The sequence below is a fragment of the Brachionichthys hirsutus genome, chromosome 15 (genome assembly GCF_040956055.1).
Source record: "Brachionichthys hirsutus isolate HB-005 chromosome 15, CSIRO-AGI_Bhir_v1, whole genome shotgun sequence".
Taxonomy (NCBI): Eukaryota; Metazoa; Chordata; class Actinopteri; order Lophiiformes; family Brachionichthyidae; genus Brachionichthys; species Brachionichthys hirsutus.
In genome coordinates, this window is record NC_090911.1 from 6429974 (window position 1) to 6450880 (window position 20907).

The 20907-nt window shown below is 44.4% G+C and overlaps 1 protein-coding gene across 1 annotated transcript in view; it reads left to right on the forward strand.

The window, feature by feature from the left end:
- The first annotated feature begins 462 nt into the window (after positions 1-462).
- agap3 (ArfGAP with GTPase domain, ankyrin repeat and PH domain 3) overlaps positions 463-20907 on the forward strand; it is a 59353-nt gene continuing 38908 nt past the window's right edge. Inside the window, exons 1-8 of the mRNA XM_068749352.1 lie at positions 463-2065; positions 6717-6775; positions 9108-9195; positions 12110-12195; positions 13844-13985; positions 14308-14442; positions 16019-16146; positions 16345-16500. Of these exons, the coding sequence (XP_068605453.1) occupies positions 463-2065; positions 6717-6775; positions 9108-9195; positions 12110-12195; positions 13844-13985; positions 14308-14442; positions 16019-16146; positions 16345-16500 (2397 nt within the window). The remainder of the gene's footprint in view (positions 2066-6716; positions 6776-9107; positions 9196-12109; positions 12196-13843; positions 13986-14307; positions 14443-16018; positions 16147-16344; positions 16501-20907) is intronic.

Consider the following 20907-nt stretch of genomic DNA (forward strand, 5'->3'; position numbering starts at 1 on the left):
GCCAGCAAGGACTGCTCCCGGTTCGTAACTTGCCAAAGAAGACGGATGATTCTATCTTATTTTTAAAGTTGCAACTTTTGCAGCTGTGACTGAATTTCCTGCAAAACGAGCAGCAGATGCCCAGTTTTTCTTTTGCCTAAATGCCTCTGCAGTTCAGACTGTATAGAGTTTTTGGAGAAAGTTGCTACCACCTAAACACACACACCTCTGTGTGTGTGTGTCTGCAGAGTTAAGGAGCCGAAGGATGCAGGTGGCAGTAAGGCATTCCTTTAACTTGTTTGAAGTTTTTTTTTCTCATGTCAAAGGTGAAGGATTATGCTTGGCACAGGAATTTAGTCCTCAGATGAAAGACTTTATGGGCTGAATCTCAACAGCTCCTAGGCAGAATGTAATCTTTGGCTTGGGCTGCCTGCTCTTATCGAAGATGTACGATTGAGGATGCCTCGGTTTCAGTGAAGTGCCATGCTATTCCTCAGCAGTGGGAATGTGGACGCGACCCCAAGGAATACAGGTATTTGCCACGAACAGCAGGGGAAAACCGTTTGCCACATCTCTTCGATCCTACAAGAAACGCAGGGAGATGCGCCGGTGCCAGAGATGCCAATGGGACGGGTCACCCACCCCCAGGTGGAGAATTGCCAGCCAGACGGAGGGGAAATTGTTGTAGTGCAAATGGAGAACAGCCCCACGCTGCACAGAGTGCGGCAGGAGCTTGACAGTTGGTTGTCCCTGAGATACGCCGGTAAAGCACAAGACAGAAGAGAGGAGGTAGTAGTGGAGGAGAATGAGGAGGGGTTGGAGGAGGTGGAGGGAGAAATGAAGACAGACAGGTTTTTTGAAAAACCCTCCAATAGTTTCGGTAACTCCTCACAGCAAGACAAAGAAGAATTAGCTCCTCAGACTGATACCGAGGAGCAACGTATCTGGAGCTCGACCCTCTGCTCGGTCACGGGTCATGCTCGGGAGCTTCACTTTGGAGAGCATGGCACTGGTCCAGGACACAGCTCTCTGCCACGGTCTGTGCTGCGAAGACCGCGTCCGGATGAACCCCAGCTGGGTAGGAAAACATTGAGCATGTATGGCGTCTCAGTCAAGCAGCAACGAGATTCTCAACCGGATCAAGAGCGACTGCTGCGGAGGCCCAGGAGTGTGTGCATGCTGGCAGGCCCAGTCGTGTTGGAGTCCTGCAGTCTGCAGCCTTTAAGGAGGGCATGCATTTTAGAAAATGACCAGCAGTGCAGGAGTAGGAAGGCTGAGCTGCGGGCTGTGGATGGCCTCAATTCCTTGGTGGCTCAGCGGCCTTTGATCCCTGAAGATGTGACCCCCAGAGTCCGGCAGAGGAACTGGAAGGCCAGGCCTGTCAGTATGACAGTACTGGAGATTCGAAAAAGGGGTTCTGATGATGAGTTGGACAGCCATCGGAGTTCCAGCAACACCGGTGGTGATGGGAGAGGTTTCTTCAAAGGAGGCTTCCGTTGGAGACTTTTCGGCAAAGCACCTCAGGATAATACTAAAGAGATGGAAAGTGACAAGGATACAAAGTCTTCTCCAAAATTCAACAAATCGGATTCTCCGAAAAGTACGCTGAGCTCCTTGAGAAGAAGCCTCAGCATGCGAATCAGGAGGACTCGGCCCAGGGAAAAAGCTTTTCAAGGATTGAATGCCGAGTCGAAGGAGTCCTGTCGGACTAAAAGTATATCCGAAGAGCCGACAATGACGCCACGGCCTTTCTCTTACCTCACAGGACGAGTGCTTCCAACTTCGACAGAGCAGACTCAGGAGGGGGGCACACAGTACATTCAGTACCACAGCAAAGGGAAGGTGAAGGTGATGGAGGTCCCCCTCTGTCCAGCAAAACTCTCCTCCAAAGCAGTTCAGGAAGAACCAAGCATATGGCAGCTCATTGCTAACCGCTTCAGGAGGAAAGAGCAGCCATGCAGTGGCAAATGTGAAACCCAGCTGTCCCAAAGCAAAGACAAAGGCCAGTATCCCCTGGCAGGGAGTCATAAGTCACTACCAGTCACCATAGAGACTCTGGCAGGCATTAATTCCCTAAAAGGTCAAGGTAAGACCTGCAGATTTACTGAATTTATACCGCTCTTCAGTTCTCCATTTATAGCCTTCAGTGCACAGAAACTATTCAATAGAAACACAGAAGTGCACTTTTTGTTTTTTCAGCGAGACGGGCAAATGAGAAACACATGTTTGAAAGGCATTCAAAAAGCGTCTGGTTGCACAGAGTACTTTAGGCATCTCTTTCTTTTTTTTTTTTCCCTGTATGTTCTCACACAGCAGTAATTAAGTACGATAAACTGAAATTACTGGTTGCTAAAATGTATCATAATGCCTGGCTTTGCAGTGTCGCTGCAGTAAAACAGTCCTGAACGTCTCTTTGTGTTGCCCCGAGACACGACGTCGGGTCCTGGCAATGCTGCCATTGCATAGACGCAGCCTAAAGCATCAGCATCAAACTAGTTAGAAATGGGGATGCGTTTGGCATCATTGTGGGGCTAAATGAAGAAGGGCTTACATGCTGTAATGATGAGGAGACGAGGGGATGACTTAGGCGCTGTGTTTAAAGGTTAATTATGACAGCGGCCTGTAAGAACATGTATGGAGAGGCGAACATTTGTTACCATCTGAGACAATCGCTTGCGATTTGCAATGTTTTATACGTCAAACTCTAATTTACGCCTTCACACTAGGACCTCATTATAGTTGTCAGTGACAACCGTATACCTCCTGCTCAGGTCACACATGCATTCATTATCATTAAGCTGACCTTCAACTCAGAAAAGCAAAACTGTTCACTGTATTTCTGCGTGTGTAATTCTTCTTGTTGTGTCATCTCATGACTTGTTACCAAGGTTATCAGTATTTGTTGTGGAGTGTCAAGAGGTTAGTCCCTTTATTCCACTGCAGAGTTAGTCAGTCAGGCGTCAGGAATGTAGGTGTGCCGACCCGTCTGCGTAAATGTAGGTGTTCAGTGCCCTGGGTGGGACCCGTCGCCTGTTGCTACCTGCCTAAGTGTTTGCTCACAAGTTAAATCCAGGAAGGCTGAAGTCCTGCCATCAGCTAAACACATGAGCACCCTCAGTTCATGCGTTTCTTGACGATGGGCCCCTAAATCTCAGTCGTGCATGGATGAAGTTTGGGGGGGGGGGGGGGTTAAAGGGTGAGTGTTTTGAGGTGCACAGACTATGCACCCACCCCCACCTGTGGATGAACAAAAAGCCATTCCATTGAGCCTGTGGAAGCATTAGTGATCAGCAAACCATGTGCCGATATGGGTGCACTATAGGGGTGTGCAGTAGGAGGAGGGGTGGCCGGGCACGAGTCCTGGGTGGTCAGCAGTGCACTAAAGATTGGGAATGATGACACTGCAGATGGATTTCTGAAATAAGTCTCGATATAGCCTGCCGTTGTCTCCTCGACATTCCGTTACCTATTGCCAATTTAAAGAACCCCCCCCCCCCCCCATGCCTGCGCTCCACTTTCTTTCTTCAATATGACATCAAATGTATCCATGAATAAGGAAATTCCTTCTTCTTGCTATATCGCATTTGATAGCGCTTCTTTCAGCTTTATCTTACAATTTCAACAAGTCTGCCTGCCTGAAGGTCTGCAGATTAAAATGTAATTTAACAGATTCGGAGAACCGGTAAATTATGTTCAAGACAAACAGACACTGCGGAGAAAATGAGAACAAACAGTATTCCCATGATAAAGACGTCTCACCTGCTGCACGGGAAGTGGGGAGAGGCAGATATTGAATAACCACTGAGTGATGGAGTCACTGAATGCAGCATGTATCCGAGCATCTGCTATTTTCGATCTCAGCTAGAGTACATTTTGTTTTTAAGGATTGCGGTTCCAGAGATGAGCAGCTTTTTGAATCACCTTCATCGTTCCTTAATAACTCTACAAATTGAGTCATTCAGACCAAGTATTGCCTTGCAAAACACCTTAAATTTTCTCTCAAATGGGGTGCCAGGTTTCTGGTTTCTTTTTGCTGATCAATGCCCATCTGTAGGCACAAAGCACGTGACTTTGAGAGCTTCAAAAGTGGTGCAGGCCAGACCACATTAGAGTGGAATCACTTAAAGACATTTACCCCCCCCCCCCCCCTGGTCTCTGCTGATTGCTTTTGCCACTTACCTCCCCTAATAGACCTGTGAGGTTGCTGAACTCTGTGCTGCTCACTGTGCAAATGGCACTGGAGGAGCAGCAAACAAAAGGAGGATCAAGTCACGTGATAAAAAAGTAGTCAGACAGGGAACGTCTGCTAGTCATAAGGTCGGCAAATAATGGGGGCAGAATGCTAATTATTATCTCAATTCTATCTCTGTACTTTATGACGGTAGGAAAGGAAATCTTGAAAGGGAAAAAAAGCGGAGTAAAAATGTAGACCTCAAGGTTGTCTTTAAATGGCCTGCTCATGCACGCACACGCGCTGAAACGATCATGCGAGCAGGGATTTTGCTCTGTGTGCATTTTTCTTCTCTCAGGAAAAAAAAGGCGGGGGGGGCGATTGCGATTCGGTACCCGTCGACTGCGCGGTCAGGTTTATCTGAGCAGACGCGAGCGGTGAAGTGAAAAACCCAACAAACAAGCCCCCCCCCCCCGCCTCTCACAGAGACAAAGACGCTGGTGTCCTCTCAAAGCATCACAAAACACCAGGGCTTTCTGGGACACATTCATGTGGGGATGTTCATTTCTGAAGAATGATGTAACGCAGAGAACACATGGATTCAATTAAGAGGTTTTTTTTTAGCAGGATGCCAAACTGGTTTTACTGCATGTGCTTCAAAGATGGCTAAAGCCTGGCGTTTTCTGTACGTTGACATTCTCCTGGGAGGAAACTCATCAGATGATTGAATAGCGGTCCTCTTTGAAGCTTTGGATCACTGGTTGATTCTGTTGATTTTATTTTGGTCTTCTTTGTCAGTGTTGGGTTCCTGCAGCATGTTTTACACATTGCAAACTATGTATAGATGGCAATTGTTATGCCGGCACCTTTAACCCCCCCCCCCCCCCTCTGGTAACATGATAGTTAACCTAATTTAAGTAAAAGCCATCTTATGAAATGGATGTTATGCATTTGAAAATAACAGGTTGAAACAAGATGACAGGAAATCCAAGAAAAGGAGGCAGCCAGCTTTTCCCGTTTGCATCCAGGAGTTGACCTGTTTGGAGTTCAGTCTCCTTGCTCGTGTTCTGACACGTTGAACCCACCCTGATGGGATTTAAGTGAGGCTCGCTGTTCAAAGGCTCCTTGACTCTACACACAATGCTGAATGAACGGCCCCCTCTGCCCGGATGCACGTCTCTCCCCTCCCACAACAGGAAGGAGCAGCACGAGGCTCTTTTGTAAAGGGAGGTCAGGCATAAGTAAACATTTTAAACTGAGGCTTTTTTTTTATTTTTACCCTGTAATCGTAGCAAATTGGGGATTTTCTTTGGCTTGGGTCTACCGAACTATGAATCATGCGCAAATATAGCAAATATTTTGGAGAGAAAATAGAAATGTGTATTCTAGTCACAGCAGTCGCCTTAATGTTTGTGCTCATATTAGAATTTCCTTGGGCATAAAGGCAAACCACAATTACTTAAATGAATGGTCTTACCGTAATGATGACTCCTTGTTTTGTTTTTTTTTGTGTGTGTGAGAACTTTAATAGTTGTGGTGTAGACATTGAGGGGGGTGGGGGGGGGCACCTGGTGTTATGCACCTTTTTCACCGGAGACGAGGAGTCTGCTCTAGTATTAGATTTGGCTTCTGCTTCAAGGGAGGCGCTAATGGTGGCACAGCCATGATCAAAAACAGGAAGGTGGTCTCTGCTCTAACAGTTGTTATGACATCTTATCCCATCTCTGTGGCGTTTTCAATTGTGTTTGTCCCTTTCCCAGTGTGATTATCTCCAAATGTCAAGAGGAAAGCCAAACAAGTTGAATCAAGCCTGATATTGGTTGTTGTTTAAAATGGATTAGCCTAATCATATTCCGGGATCTCCCTGTGTTGAAACCTCGTATTGTGTATAGGTTGTGCCTGCCAGAGGCTCTCTTGCAGTTCCCTCTATTATATTTACTGAATGGTGGCTTCCTTGAGTGTGTTTTAGTTCCGCAAACAAAGACTCTCCTTGATTAATCTGCGCTTCCTCAACGATTGATTGGGATAAACGTTGAGGTGTCGTGAAAGCTGACTCGTCAAGTGGCACTTCTTGAAACAGCTATCCTTTCTGTAGATTTCCTAAATTTACCAAACTTTAAAGAAAACCAGCAGATGATTTAGTGAAGGGAAAGATGATCTTCAGTCACTCCATCCTGACTGTTGATATTGCTGTTCATTCAGTGAGCCAATTAACTGTTGCTGGACTGAAATGCTGTACCTTCCTGCAAACAATCATTGTTTGACCTGATCCCATTTGATGTTTACTGACTTACCTGTCTGCAGGAAATGAAAGCTGACCTTCCACATAGCTATGAAATGTATCAGAAAACTGTTCCCTCCAGCCAGAAAAAAAATACCTGACCTGTAAGTGGATTGTAAACCTGTTGCAACAACAGCGAGAGTAGCTGTAGAATCACTTTTCAGTCAATCAATAGGAAAAAATATTGATGTCACTTCATTCGTATCAGTGACCAAATGGGATTTTAGCAGATGAAAACCCTGACTGTCATTCAGAGTTAACTTTTTCTTATCTTTTTCATTCTAGATTCCTTCGTCAACAGCCAGGAATGGACATTGAGTCGGTCAGTGCCAGAGCTGAAAGTGGTAAGTAACTCCTTTCTATCTGTCGATTCATCTTACAGAGAGATTTTAAATGCCGCTGGGGAAACATGCTCTACTCATGTAGTACTTAGGGGTTTTAAATTTCACATCAGAGGAAACTGTTGATAAATTGGCTGGACTCCTCCCTGGCACACAGTGGCTGATTTATTTTTTTTAATGGGATGCGTCGGCATGGCGATGCTGGGTGGCTTGCAAGCAGGATGCCAGATGAGTGACAGTTTTGGGCTAGGCTGGTGACACATCCTGGGTCTGATCCCACCCACCAGTGAAGCGCACACACAGCCGCTGCCAAAAAACACAATGAACACCCTCACATGGTTTAATACACTCCACCCATAAAGGAGAGCTGCCTTGAATAAATGTGCCGATATGACACTTGATATCACACTTCCATGGTTTGGTGAATTCATTCTTGTGGCACCTTCAAAAGAGGAGACTTCAATGGAATGTTAAAGGGGAGAATTCACGGGGTGCTCTGAGACAAAATGCTTTTATTTATGGCCTTTTTTTCCATTTTTATGCTTCTAAGGTGTTAATTGGCCGCGTCCACACAGGAGTATGTTAAACACGCAGACTGAACTAACCAGCTCAAAGTATCTATTGTACTTTTGATGTTCAAAGGATTCCTAGTCGGTGACCAGGCCATGCAGGAAAGACGCTGGCTGTGCATCTTAAAAGCTTTTTTTTTTTTATGCAACTACTAATGAAGGAGCTCAAATACATGTTCAGCATATCTTTCAAAGGGATGAGAAGACACTCCTCAGTCCTCAGTTATTACAGCTTCCTGTCGCTGTCTTAACTGGGGTCCTATTTTATTGCCATGTTTTGATATTCAAACTGGGATTCTTTGATATTCCCAGATCAAATCAGAACATTTGTAAAGAGGACTAAAACGTTCTGCGACAGAGCGGCCCCGATGCTGCCTTCATTAAGGGCTGTACACCAGCAGGTCTCAAAGCTCAACCCTTAAACAGCGGGGACGCCGCTTCAAGTGGTGCGTTCAAGCTTGATTTGTGTTGACTCATGGCTTTCGCTGTGCACTGCCTACAACTTTTTTCCGGGTTGAAGCCTCACATTTTACTATGTGAGGGTACCTCATGTTATTTATATGCACATCAGTTATAGATATAGGGTTCACTGCAAAAAAGGCCTCAACCAAATTGTTGCTCCTTCACCTCAAATGTGCCTATAATTGGAACCATACCTGACTCCCAACACCCACTAATGATCCAGTGGAGAAGAGGGAGAAGGTGGGTGCAGAGGTAGGAACAGAGGGAGGAGATGAGGCATTTTACAGCCTTTGTTCTCCTCAGACATGCTGGCATCATCAGCCCACCCTCCACCATGCATCACCATGAAAGCCACAGAACTTAGGTCTGGTCCCGGCACAAGGGAGAGGAAGATTGTAACCCAACCAGTTTATGTTGGTAGGACCTCTCCTCACAAAGTAACAGCCTCACACACCCAATGTTGGCTCCCAGCGGGAGTTTTGTTACCACAAATCTGTTTTTATTTTCATTTTTTGGTTTGATTTTCAAAACACCCAGACAGCAGTTTGTTTGTATTTGAATTGAGCTCTGCTGATGGAGGAGCATTTATCACAGTGAAAAGGAAGTAACAGTCTTTCATTGTATGGTCATTCTTTTTCCAACTTTCCATATATTTACAGCATGAAAAATCTCTGCACTCAATTTGTTTTTAAAGAGCTATTTTTACATTTTACAGTTGATGAATAAAAAAACTGTCAGTTTATACAGTTAGATAATGACAGTGGGCAATGTTTTTTTTTATTGTATTTAAATGTAAATTATAATAAATTTGATGTTAAGTAGTTTAGCCTTTTAAACCTATTCTGTTTGAATTTCATAGTCTTGCTGTAACAGGAATTGTATTAGAAAACCTTTGCTGCTTGGTGCCTTACCCTGGAAGACAATTAGTGCAAATACTAGTCAGCAAATGTAATAATGACAAAAAATATCCCATCTTTAAGGGTTCAGAGAGTGTCAACAATATCTGTACAATAAGCGATCATTTCATTATATTTGTTGATTTGAAGTCACAGAACCAAGTTCTAGATGCTTGTTGAATATCTGATGTTGCTTTGCTTTGGATGTCCGTGTTGTTTGTTATCGTATCTTTGTGACCTTCACACTGAGCGAGGTTGAAATTTCTGTACAGGCAAAAGAGAGAAAATCTTTTCCCGGGGATCTTTTGTCAGGCCGCCACACGGCGCGTCAGCTCGACGCACACTCGTGGATTTCACCTTGTTATATCTGTCAGTAACATCCCATACTTTTATCACCCAACCTTGCAGGGCATTGTGGGAAATCTGTCCAGTGGGAAGTCTGCCTTGGTCCACCGGTACTTGACAGGCACATATGTGCAGGAGGAGTCTCCCGAAGGTAAGACTCAGCTGGCGAGCATGAACATGTCAGCTAATCACAGAAAATTAGCTTCTCAACAACGTCCAATACTTTCTCTGGGTCTAATAAACTGCTGATTTAATTCACAGCGTGTCACTTGGAAAAACGTGCAAAACCCACTCTTTGAATTTGTGTGAGTTTAGCTGATGACATTTCAAGTTGCTGGCTGGTAATTTATTAATTTTTAGAATGTTCCCTCTTATAAAAAACTGCCATGATATAAAAAAGAAAAAGAAAACCCATTACAAATTATGAAATGGCTTCATATCAAAATCTTTGTCACAGTCATAAATGCTTTAATTCCTGTTTGTGCAGGTGGAAAACAAACCATTTTAGGGTGGTCTATATTCAGAAAGGTGTTCCGTGTTATTTGAATTCACCCCCTGAGACTTGAAAATTAGATACTCTCCACTTCACGGTCAGAGCGCCCCCTTCTGGCCTGGAAAGAAAACCATTCTCCGAGAAATCCACAAAGATGCTGGCAATCCTTGAGGGAACTGATGATCACTGAAGGATTTTTAGTGTTTCATTTCATCATAATTACAGTGAGGATGAAACACGAGGTGTATAATGAGTTTCTGCCATTGTGCTGCACCAAGGGAGAAAGAAAACCTCACACCTTAATTAGTTCTTGAGAAATACAGCGGCGGAAATTCCAGAAGAAGGTAACACTGTTGTCGTCATAAAGGAAACACGTCACCTCAAATATGCCGATGTGTCCTTTCATGCGAGTCACATACAACCACTGCAACATACCTGTGTCACCTGTGTTGGCCGCTGCTCAGGCAACCCTGTGGTTTTGGCTTGACTCCAGATTAGGTGTTTATATTGCACGAGTGTTGCCCAGTAGAAAACGATTCACCCACAGCTGTGTCTTCAGCAATTTGTTCCTGAGCATTTGCTATGATATCTGGAAAAAAAAAAAAAAAAAAAGTACTGGGGTGTGTTGCCATGGCAACACCGGATGGAGCTCTGTTGGATAGTGGCTCTGTGTCAAGGTCTAAGCCTCCATGTAAGCAGAGTATGCCTCTGCGTGTTAACCATGCCTTCCAACTTACTGTGTATGTGTAGGCTGTCTGCAAGGTTAGAGCTTCAGCAACATATTTGAATAAGTCTCTGCAATTCTGTAGAATGCTGAAGAGACGGGTTGATCACTGGAGAGAGAGCGGAAAGTCTGCCTCGTTTATAAGCAAATTGCTTTCCCCCATTAGATGCATCATATCAGCTCAAAATGGAGACAACCGCATTATGCAAGTCAAATGTCAACTTCCACCAGGAGCCACACGCTTTCAATACTAGACTTTCCAGAGTCTGCGTAGTCGTTGCCAATCTCTGAGCAAACTCCACGTTCTGATAAATGCCCTTTGCTCTGCATCATTTAGATCCAGCCTCACTATTTAATGAGATCCACATCTCTTTCCACCTTTTATTCGGAGGTACGTCCTTTCTGTCTTGTCTCCAAAGCTCCGTGACTTTAGTTGAAAGACGATAAGAGCTGGCTGCTGCTGCTACGTTGAGTCTCTTTCTCTGTAACACAACCAGCCTCCAGCAGGGCTTCGACAGCTCATGTGCAAAAAGCCTGGGAGAATCCCCAATTTGCCAAGTGGACTTAACCGGGTGAAAGCGTGTCTCAAGTGGATGCGCCTCGCTTACTGAAGCAGGAACACTGTCCAATAAGAAATGTCAGTGCCTGGCTACTGTACGGCACTGACAGCTGTTCTGCTGTGACATCTCTGCAGTTTCTGATGTGCTTGTACGATGGTGCCGTCTCGTCCCCTCTGTTAGTCAAACATGCAGGATCTTAATAAACATGTCTGCTCATGAAAATCAGACGAGTGCACCAGGTGTGAGTTTCATTCTGCCGTCCTCATTGTTTTTTTTTTTTTTTTTTTAAATGCATTTGATGAGCGTCCGTAGGCCTTCAGAGTTGTGCTTTATTCAGTTTGGCAAATTGCTTTTGGCCCTTTTTTTTTATTCATGTGGCATCATCTCCGCTCTCAGGGGCGTCTCTAGCCTCACAGCGTTCCCATTTTAATCATTTTAATCTCAAGCTTGCAAACGGTTCAAATCATAGCCAAAATGTAATTTACCGTGTGGCTACGCTTGTTTATTTCTCTATTTCTTTGCCAGATTTGCTAGCAGCAAGAAATGTTCTTTTGTATTACCTAAGACGTAGGCAATTATGCTAGAGGCTAACGATTTGTATTTGAAAATAAAGTAGACAATGGCAGAGGAAGTTCGGGCTGAATGTTGGTGATGCGTCAGCTCGTCGCTGTCATGTTCTGAGGCCCACCGGCTCGCAGGAAAAACGATTTCTCTGCTTGAGACGTTATCGCCCGTCACTTCCATTCAACAGTTTTGGTCTCTTTGCCATTATTGTTTCCCTTCCTCTTATAATTTCATAGCAAAGTGTAACAAGTTATGTTGCTGAGGCTGTGAAAACCAATTTCCAACCCCAAAGTAATTCGTGCAGTGAAGTGATGCAGTCTGATGAAGTTTCAAGGGCCTCTCCTGGAGTTGTGTCAGCGCAGTCGCGGTGACAGTGAACTTGTTTCCTCTGCAGCTGTCCATTAGACACGCCAAATGCCAATTTCTCACCCACGTAATTGGCTCCGGAGAGACCTGCTTTCCTGTCAGCATATGATCCCAACAGCACCACGTTGAGGACGATGCACTTAAACTTCTCACTAAACTTTTCGCAGCCCTGTCGAGCTGTATTTATCCGTCGGGTTTGTGTCGTCTGGTTCATCCTCATTGTTGTCTTGATCGTTCTCCTCTCAGAGGGAAACCTCTGGTGGCCAGAAAAGCTATTTTTCTGCTATCTTTTAACAGCCCTGGCTCAGACTTAACATAAAAAGCAACCATGGAGCAAAACTCTTCCTGTCTTCTGCAGGGGGACGATTCAAGAAGGAAATAGTGGTGGATGGACAGAGCTACCTGCTTCTGATCAGAGATGAAGGAGGGCCTCCAGAGCTGCAGGTAAGGGAAATCATGCCATCCTGTGAAGGGACATTTTGAGCTTCGCGACGTGTCAATCAAAGATTGTGTGCGAGTGTTTGGAGGCAGACATCTCTGCAGGACTGTTTGGAGCAGTGCGACAGAGCTCTGTGGCCGTTCTACCAAAAGCACTTAAGAGGCAGCAACAGATCAATGCAATGAGCCCGGTTGAGATCATTACTGTGGTCAGAGGGACGGCACAGGAGCCACGGCTGCGTCTGAGGTCGGCTCGGACACATCTGGAGAGCGTGCAGTTGATATTGACTGTCGTGGTGTCCAAAGGGAGTAAGTTGAGGAAGTGCTTCCCGGCAATCGCTCCGCACTCTTACCCCCCCCTCCACACACACACACACTATTACTCTGGAGCCATGTTTTAACATTTGTAGTTCCTACTGGAATAAAATGCACTTTAGACAGGACATCTGTGCTCTATGGTGCTTCATCCAGGCTGGGCGTTCTACAGCGGGTGGTTCATTTTGCTGCATGGTGTCTGGACCTGTTTTCAAAGTTGTTAGAAACATCTTACACCCTGAGATCAATGAAGATCATCATACAGACAGCGGCTATAAAATGAAGCTAATGGTTGCGTTGGTCTAGTGGTGAGAAACCCAGTGTCGGATGATGTCTCTCCCTTCTGCCCCTTAGCTTAACGGATTTATGATGTCATGACATTGCTCCCGTGTGGTTCATATTTAATAAACAGATTCAATGAAATCCTAAGGATCCCCAACGATCCAGAACTGTTTCATCTTCAAGAATCAGTCTTTCCGGTCACATGTAAGGTCACTGTGGATTCACCGGCGGTTTCCATTAGCAACCATTCACACCTGGCCTGGCAAAGCTCCCGTCCATGTTTGCATTGAGCTCAGTGAGATCCTCGAATGGAAACGCATAAGGCTCAGTTGTCGGCTCTGTATAATTAGTGGCGTAATTAAAGGCCTAAATTATTTAGGAGGCTGAGCAGAGTTGTAGCTTGAAGGCTTGATTTTTTTTTTGTCCCTCTCATGGGGGGTCTGCACGAGATGCGAAAGCTGAGCGAGGGAGAAGTTAATGTGGGGAGTGTCTCTCTTGATTCTGCTTAGCGCTTTACCTTCAATGCACCATGATTAGGATTGATTTCCTCCACTCAAGGGAAATATATCGCCACAGTTTGATCATAAAAATGCACAGAGTATGAATGAATGCACATGATGCAGCAGATTCAAAGATCCATAGATTATAATAGCAGCAAGAATACGGAAAGAGTGTTCACAAATTCTGTGATGCTGCTATACTGCCCCCCTCTGGCCTCTTTTGTGAACTTCATTAAGAAGCTTCAGCCCAACATTTAACATATTTAAACATGTTTTCATTTAAAAATAGGCATTTCATTTAGTAGTGGAAAATTTCTGCTGAAATTTGCATCAAGCAAATCTAGAATCCATGAATGTGCAAATTGTATATTTTTGTATAGATCAGATTTCTGCACATTTGGAGAGAGGTTTTCCACTGAAGGAATGTTAAAGCAACTTTCTTGTCTACCTCATGTAGCTCATTCTGCACTGTGCAATTCATTGTGGGTGAGCCGCAAAACAAGTGATTTCTTGCGTACTAATGACGCAGCTCATGCCACCTCTGCTCCTGTCCTCAGTTTGCCGCCTGGGTTGACGCAGTGGTTTTCGTCTTCAGCCTGGAGGATGAGATCAGCTTTCAGACAGTCTACAATTACTTCTTGCGCCTATCCAGCTACAGGAACACAGCTGAGGTCCCCATGGTCCTCGTCGGAACGCAAGGTGATGCTTTTTTTCAAGATACCGCTTCCTCCATAGTCAAAAATGTGATATATATATATATATAGTAACTTATCTCTGTGTGCAAGAGACGCAATAGTCGCTGTTAGAAAACTGTCAAAGCACACCCAAGTGTTTCTTTCACTCTGACTATTGTAGTTTATTTTGAGTCAGAAAATACTCATTAGTCTGTCAAACAGCTTGAAAAGCCTCAAACAAATCTGTTTGGTCTTGGTTTCATTCTGACAATTCCACCAGTACTGCATATCACCAGCCTTGTCGTTTAGACGAAGTGTCTGACTCATGTGTTTTCTTGCCCTCTCAGATGCAATCAGTGCTGCCAACCCCCGAGTGATTGATGACTCGCGGGCCAGAAAGTTGTCAAATGACCTGAAACGCTGCACGTATTACGAGACCTGCTCCACTTACGGCCTGAATGTGGAGAGAGTCTTCCAGGATGGTGAGAGAGAGAGAGGGCTGCCGAAAAACGGAGCATGGGTTAGATAGAAAGCACAATGTACGTGAGGAAGATGAAAGAATACAACCGGCACATGAAAACACGCCATCTGGTTGTTTGTTCGCTTGTGTTACTAAAGTGCTGCGTTTGACTATTCTCTGCAATTTAGGGATGGAATCACTGCAGCTGTCAGTTTTACCTCGTTGCCTCAGTCAAGGTCAATCCAGGAGATGCATTTACTAAAATCCAAACTAATAGAGTTACAGATGAAAAGAAAAACCCATTCTCACTTTGGTAGAGAGACTCCAGGTTATAACTCTCACCTGCTTCCCATTTCAGGAAAAGTGGTTGAATCTGAGCTGAAGTCAGCCAATCACAGAACAATTAGATGATCCGTCGCTTCTTCTCCTCTGACAACGTTTCGATCATCATTTCGATGTGCAGTGTCAGCAAATCAGCGTCAGCAAATCAGTGTTAAAGTGGAATTAGTGTTGCACTAATGAATTCACTGTTGCTGATTTTTTTTTTTTTCCCCATCAGCCCCTCATTTCATGCTGCTTATGAGTCATTGCCAGCAATACGCGTGCCTTCAACGGGAGGGGGGGGGCATCGACAGGCTCACTTCAATCATGCGACAGGAATTAAACTAGTTCTGAATGTGCTCGTCACCGATGCAGTAATCCTGACGAAGGCTTTCATACAAATATAAAACTATTAGAGGCCATTTAATATTCATTTGTGCATCCATGCTGAGATGTCCTCCTCCATGTGTCTTAAAAGTCCCCCCCCCGCCCCCCCGATTCCATAACTGAAGTCGTGAAATTGGGATTATAGGAAACTGCTTCTTCAGCCCCCGTCTTATTACCCATGAAGTTGCTATTAAAGGCTCTCTCGTCTTCAACAAAGTCCAGAATAACCTCGCAGAATTCCTGCCTCTCTGCCTTAAGTGCTTCCTGTAACCTGATTTGGAATAATTAAAAGAGATCAGGGAGTGTTGCCGGTCTGGAGAAGTCGCGCTGCCTCACTCTTGTCTTCTCCTCTATTCGTCACGCCGTAGCCGACCGCTGGGCATTATGGTTCCAGCTGTCAGCCCAACTTTATGTCATCTCTCTTTCCCTCACTGCCAATTCACTTCCCACGGCGGCCGACGTCACCTCCCTCGCTCTGGCTCCGCCCACTCCCTCACTCTCAAGTGTGCGGTGAATTTTGTGGCCAGTCGCACCATCTGCATGGGAGAATCAGGCGGGATGATTTGTGTGATTACCTTTTCTTTTAGATAAAGCCAGCTTTCCTCCGGGGGGGGGGGTCTGAATCGTCCACCTCGCAGTAATGCTGCTTATTGTCTGACTCAAGAGCCCAAGGTGTTTGTCAAGATGTCCTCAGTTCACGATCAGACAAACTGTCTTGTTAGTCAAACGAGAAGCTTTTGATTCACGTTTGGTTTTAAGTTGTTAACTTGCTCAAACAATCTGATTGGATTTTGTTCTTCTTTCTGAATCTTCGTGAGCTCTCGGCTGTTTTAATGAACAACCTGCCGCTGTGTCTTTGTCTCTTGTTTGGCTCTTTTTTTTTTCTCCAGTTGCCCAGAAGGTCGTGGCCATGAGGAAAAAGCAGCAGCTCTCTATCGGTCCTTGCAAATCTCTCCCCAACTCTCCCAGCCACTCATCGGTCCCTGCAGCAACCATCCCCTCTGTTCACATCAACCAGGTGAGATCCACTGTTCTACTCGCGCTGTCGAAATATGACGATGAATCAAATCTGCATCCAGAATTGATCTGCTTCTTCATTGCTTCCATTCCTTCTCCTTCCCTTTTACTCTGACTTCCAATGTTTTGCCCCCCCCCCCCTCCCCTTCTCTCTCTCCTTTGATTCTGTTGGTTCCTCTTCATTTCTCATCACTCCCAGGCGGCCAATGGTGGGGGCGCGTTCAATGACTACTCCTCCTCCGTGCCCTCCACCCCCAGCATAAGTCAGCGAGAGATGCGCATTGAGACCATCGCCGCCTCCAACACACCCACGCCCATCCGCAAGCAGTCGAAGCGCCGGTCCAACATTTTCACAGTAAGTATGCGACAGCTGATGCAAAGCAACACCCACTCACACTACTAGGAGGTATGTTGCCAGTCGCACTTTGTCCACCAGAGGGAGACGGGTAGCTCGAAATGAATCAAGGCCGCCTCTCCTGCCTCCAACGCAGGAAAAGAAAATGTCTTGTTTATACAGCGCAATGGGCAAAGGAGAAAAAGACTAAAGAGTAAATTATATTTGATCCCTGAAATGCTCCCCACCCCCCCCAAAAAAATTAGCCTTTCTCACTAAGCAAATATTAAAGATAAGCACTGTGGAAAAAAATAAATAAACTTTACTTTTCATGTCCTTAATCTTTTCTAATTGGATGTAGTAAGTGCCTGTGGATTAAGTTTCTCATCTCACCCATGACAAACTCAGCCCTCTGCACTGGCTAAATCTTTGACCTCCCTCCCCCCTACCCCTTTTATTTTTTGCTAGATCCTTTCTTTGCAGTGACCTTCCCTTTTGAAAAGGAAGAGAGGGCAGCAACAAGCCAACAATGCCGCTTCTCCTGCCCAACCATGCTAAGCTTAAAAGTCAGAGCCAACCAATGCCCTGTTTACACGCTGCTAATGACGCATGCCCTCACCTCCAACGCCCCAGCTCCAGATAAGAACACTCACCCAGCTACTGTCCATCGCTCTGAGGCAAGATAACTCCAATCATCAGCCTACTTATTTCTACTGCAGCCCAATTCCAATCTGGACACCAAACTACCGTACCAGTATCCCGACCCTTGTCTGCCTGCTCCGACCCCGTGTCCCGTCGTATATACCCTCTGCTCTAACCAGTAGCTTATGTGTGCACTAACAGTCTGATTTCCTTAGCTGTTCTATGCTTGTCTTTTACTTGTTGTAGCCTCTGCCCTCCTCTTTTACCCAGCCTGCTCCGCTGTTTCCTCCTTTCTCTCCCCCCTCCCCGCTGAACCCAACCGTCTTCTTGCTGCTCAGCCTTGTCTAATCTCACATAGCCAGAACCCTGCTCCTTCATGCATTGGTATTTGTTCAGAGACTCCGGGGCACAAATTCAGTAGATGGACAGTTTGCGCCTGAAAAGAAAAAGTGTGTCTTTTCAAACTGTGAATGGCTGAGTCAGCTTTTCCAAATGATGAAGAGTTATAACAGTTTATATACAGAACTTTGTGAGCTTTCTAAAACAGAGATCAAACTATGTGAGATTACTTCCTTCCTCCCTGTTACATCCACCCTCCTCTCCTCCACCTGTCCTCCTCCACATCAGCACTTTTCTCTTCCCCTCTGAACCCTGTCTCCCACCTTCTTCCTTCTTCGCTCCCCTCCTCTCTTTCTAACAAACTCCTTCTCTAACTCCCCAATGTACTCCCCTCCCTTCCTCTATTTCCTCCTACTGCCTTCACCCTGTTACCAAAGCTGCTGTGGAAGCCGCAGGTTTTGTGGCCTCCGAGCAGTCCAGGCTATGTGCTAGCTCCCCTTGTTGTCTCCCTTCCCCCTGCTAGGTAGTGACTAATCATGTCCACCAGAGAAATGAGCCTCTCCCAGTCCGCATCATGGAGATTCCGAAGCACGCCACCTACCCAGTGTGGGTGCCGGAGTGGCAAGCCGAGCGGGAGTTTCAGCTCATGACCTTCTGAGGAGCAGCGAACCAAGGGTGGGAAGAGGGAGGGCGGGTAAGGGAGGAGGAGGAAGCAGAGGTGGAGAAAGAGGAGGAGGAGGAGGAGGAGGAGGGATCGGAAAGTTAACAGGGCGATGTTAACCTTTCTTCAGTGACACTTGAAAAGTGCGTTGGGCTAAGGAGAGGAAGACTTTCAGTGCCAACCTTTTTTGCCATTTTACAAACAACAGAAAGAGAAAATATTTCATCAGCACAACAGAATGGAAGATGTTTCCTAGCTTTGTCCATTAAAAAAAGAAAATCACTGACGTCTGTGTTGGGTCCCTAAAAGTCCTGTTACTCACTGATCAACAGCAGGTTGCCATTGAAAAAGCCTGTCGCAAATTATTATTATTTTTGCCTTTTTTTCCCCTTCTTGTAAGTGGTTCACTTCATTTTGAATTTGGAAGCGTCAAGAGATTTCAATATATAAACTTTGACAGATCAATATCAGACCTGTGACGTTACACTCAATATGTTTTTTTTCCAACATTAACCTGGAAGAAAAAAAAATCTTATCCAGTTGTAATCAAATATTGAAGTAGTATTTGTCACATTTGTGGCACCGGTATTGGGACTTTTGATCATTTGATAGAGGGTAAAGGTCTTTTTCATTAAACTCGATTACAAAAACATCTGATGTAGTTGATTGAAAATAGAAAAGCCCCATGAAATACTTATTTTCAAAACAATATTCTGTTTCTCATGCTTTTCAAGTAACTAAATGCAAAGCTTTACCACAGAAGGTCTAATCACCGTCTTTTCACCGTCTTCACAAATCAATCTCACCAACCACAGCCATTTCAAGTCACTCTGCTATACCTGTCTTTGGCCGCTAGGTGTCACTACACATACATATTATTACTTTCCTAGTGCTTCCATGGTCAATAATTCTGATCTGTCTGTCTGTCCCTGACTTCTTCAGGCTCTCTGTCCTTTTTTGTGTTGAAAACCACATTGTTTAAGAATTTAGACCAACAATATGGCATCTTTTATACTTAAATCCATTCCCCCCAAACCTTCATATTCATTTATCAATGTCTGACATTTGATGTTTCCCATTTCATGTTTTAGTCTTTTGACTTGTTGGTGGGTATCCACATATGAAACAAAAATTACCAAAACAAATTCATAAAAAATAATATTATATAATCATTTGACACTGTTTTTCAATATTTGCAGATTTGTCCTTCTGTTTCCAACCTTTCTTCAACAAAAAGGGCTTTCCAACTCCTTCCGAATTAGAAGAGCTTGATGGTTAAAAAAAAAATAAAGAGCCCCCCTGTTTCGCCAATCCTGATGGAGGCGAGATATTTTATTCGAGACCCTTGGTGCTTCGTGGCACTTGGGTAATGCATAGAACTTGCACTACACGGAAACCATAGGACTTTGCATCTAACGCTGCCTAGTTGTGTCCATTGAGTGTTTGACTGCACTCAAAGTAGATTGTCAAATATCTCAGAATGAAACAGACTGTAGGGACTCTTGTGGAAATGCCCTGTCTATCCCTTCCCTTCCCATACCCACAACTTTCATTCAGATATCTCATACAAAAAAACAACAACCCCACACTGTACAGTCAAGTCACTCTTGGAACTGTTTTCCTGCTGCCCAAAGGACTCGACCTTTCCTCACATGACATCACACTGCCTTTTGCCATAAATGAGGACTCAAGGACTAGAGGTGCCAAGTTGTTTTTTTTTTCTTCCTTTGAGATTTTCCAACATTAATTTGTTTCCTTTGATGTTATTCCCTCTTATTTTCCAGCAAGTATTGAATGGAATTGAAAATGTGTTTAAATGTATTATCATAGAGGTGGATCAGAGTCATTTTGATTAGTTTTATGAAGGCCTTCATAAATATCAGGATAGCTTTTGAGGGGTTTGAGGTATTACAGAGCGATATACTGTAAGTTACTAACAAATGAAGCTGGGTTGCACCGACTTGTATGAATGTAGTTTAAAATTAAAACTTGTGTTCTTTTTTTTAATGTATTATTTATATTTGCACATTCAGTTACTTTTATTCATTTCACTTATTTTCATTTGTCTCTCAGTTTAGGTTTGGTGCAAAGATTATGAACTTTTGCATAATCGCTTTTCTATCATGAACAGGTTGATGAAAATATAGACTGCTGTATATCATGTATTGTATTTTATTTCCGATGGTACTCTATAAAAAGTACATACATATAAGGAGTATATGAAATAATGCCTTTATTGTCCATCCTATATTTTGTGGGAACTGCGATGTTTGGCTCAATCTGTTGACTATTTTGAAGTGAATTTGTGACTTGCTTTGTATGGTGTCTGTATAGAAGCTAAACAAGTCATCATTAACAAATAAAGTCTTGGAAAAATATTAACACCTGAGTTGGTTTACTTGAACTGCAGACTCTACCTCTTCTCCATTGGTGACTGGACATCTCTCATGTTCTGAGTGAGACCATACACCATCATGTCTGTCCCGGCCTGTGTCTCATCTCTTTATTTGTTTCGGGGTGGAAAGTCGACTTTGAATGCTTTTATTTTCAAGGTTGTATTTACTGTCCGACAAGTTGTCCTCACACAGGCGCAACCAGAGACTTGAAATGCTGTGTTTTTAACTTTTGCCAATGAAACTGTTTTGATATTCACAAAATAACTTCATGCCCCACCAGGTTTAGCAGGTCCAAGGATACTTCTTGTGCTGAAGTTTTCTTTTCTTTTTTTAAAATAACCATTGTCTCTTCTCTCCCATTTACCTGCAATGAACTGTAACATGCTTAAT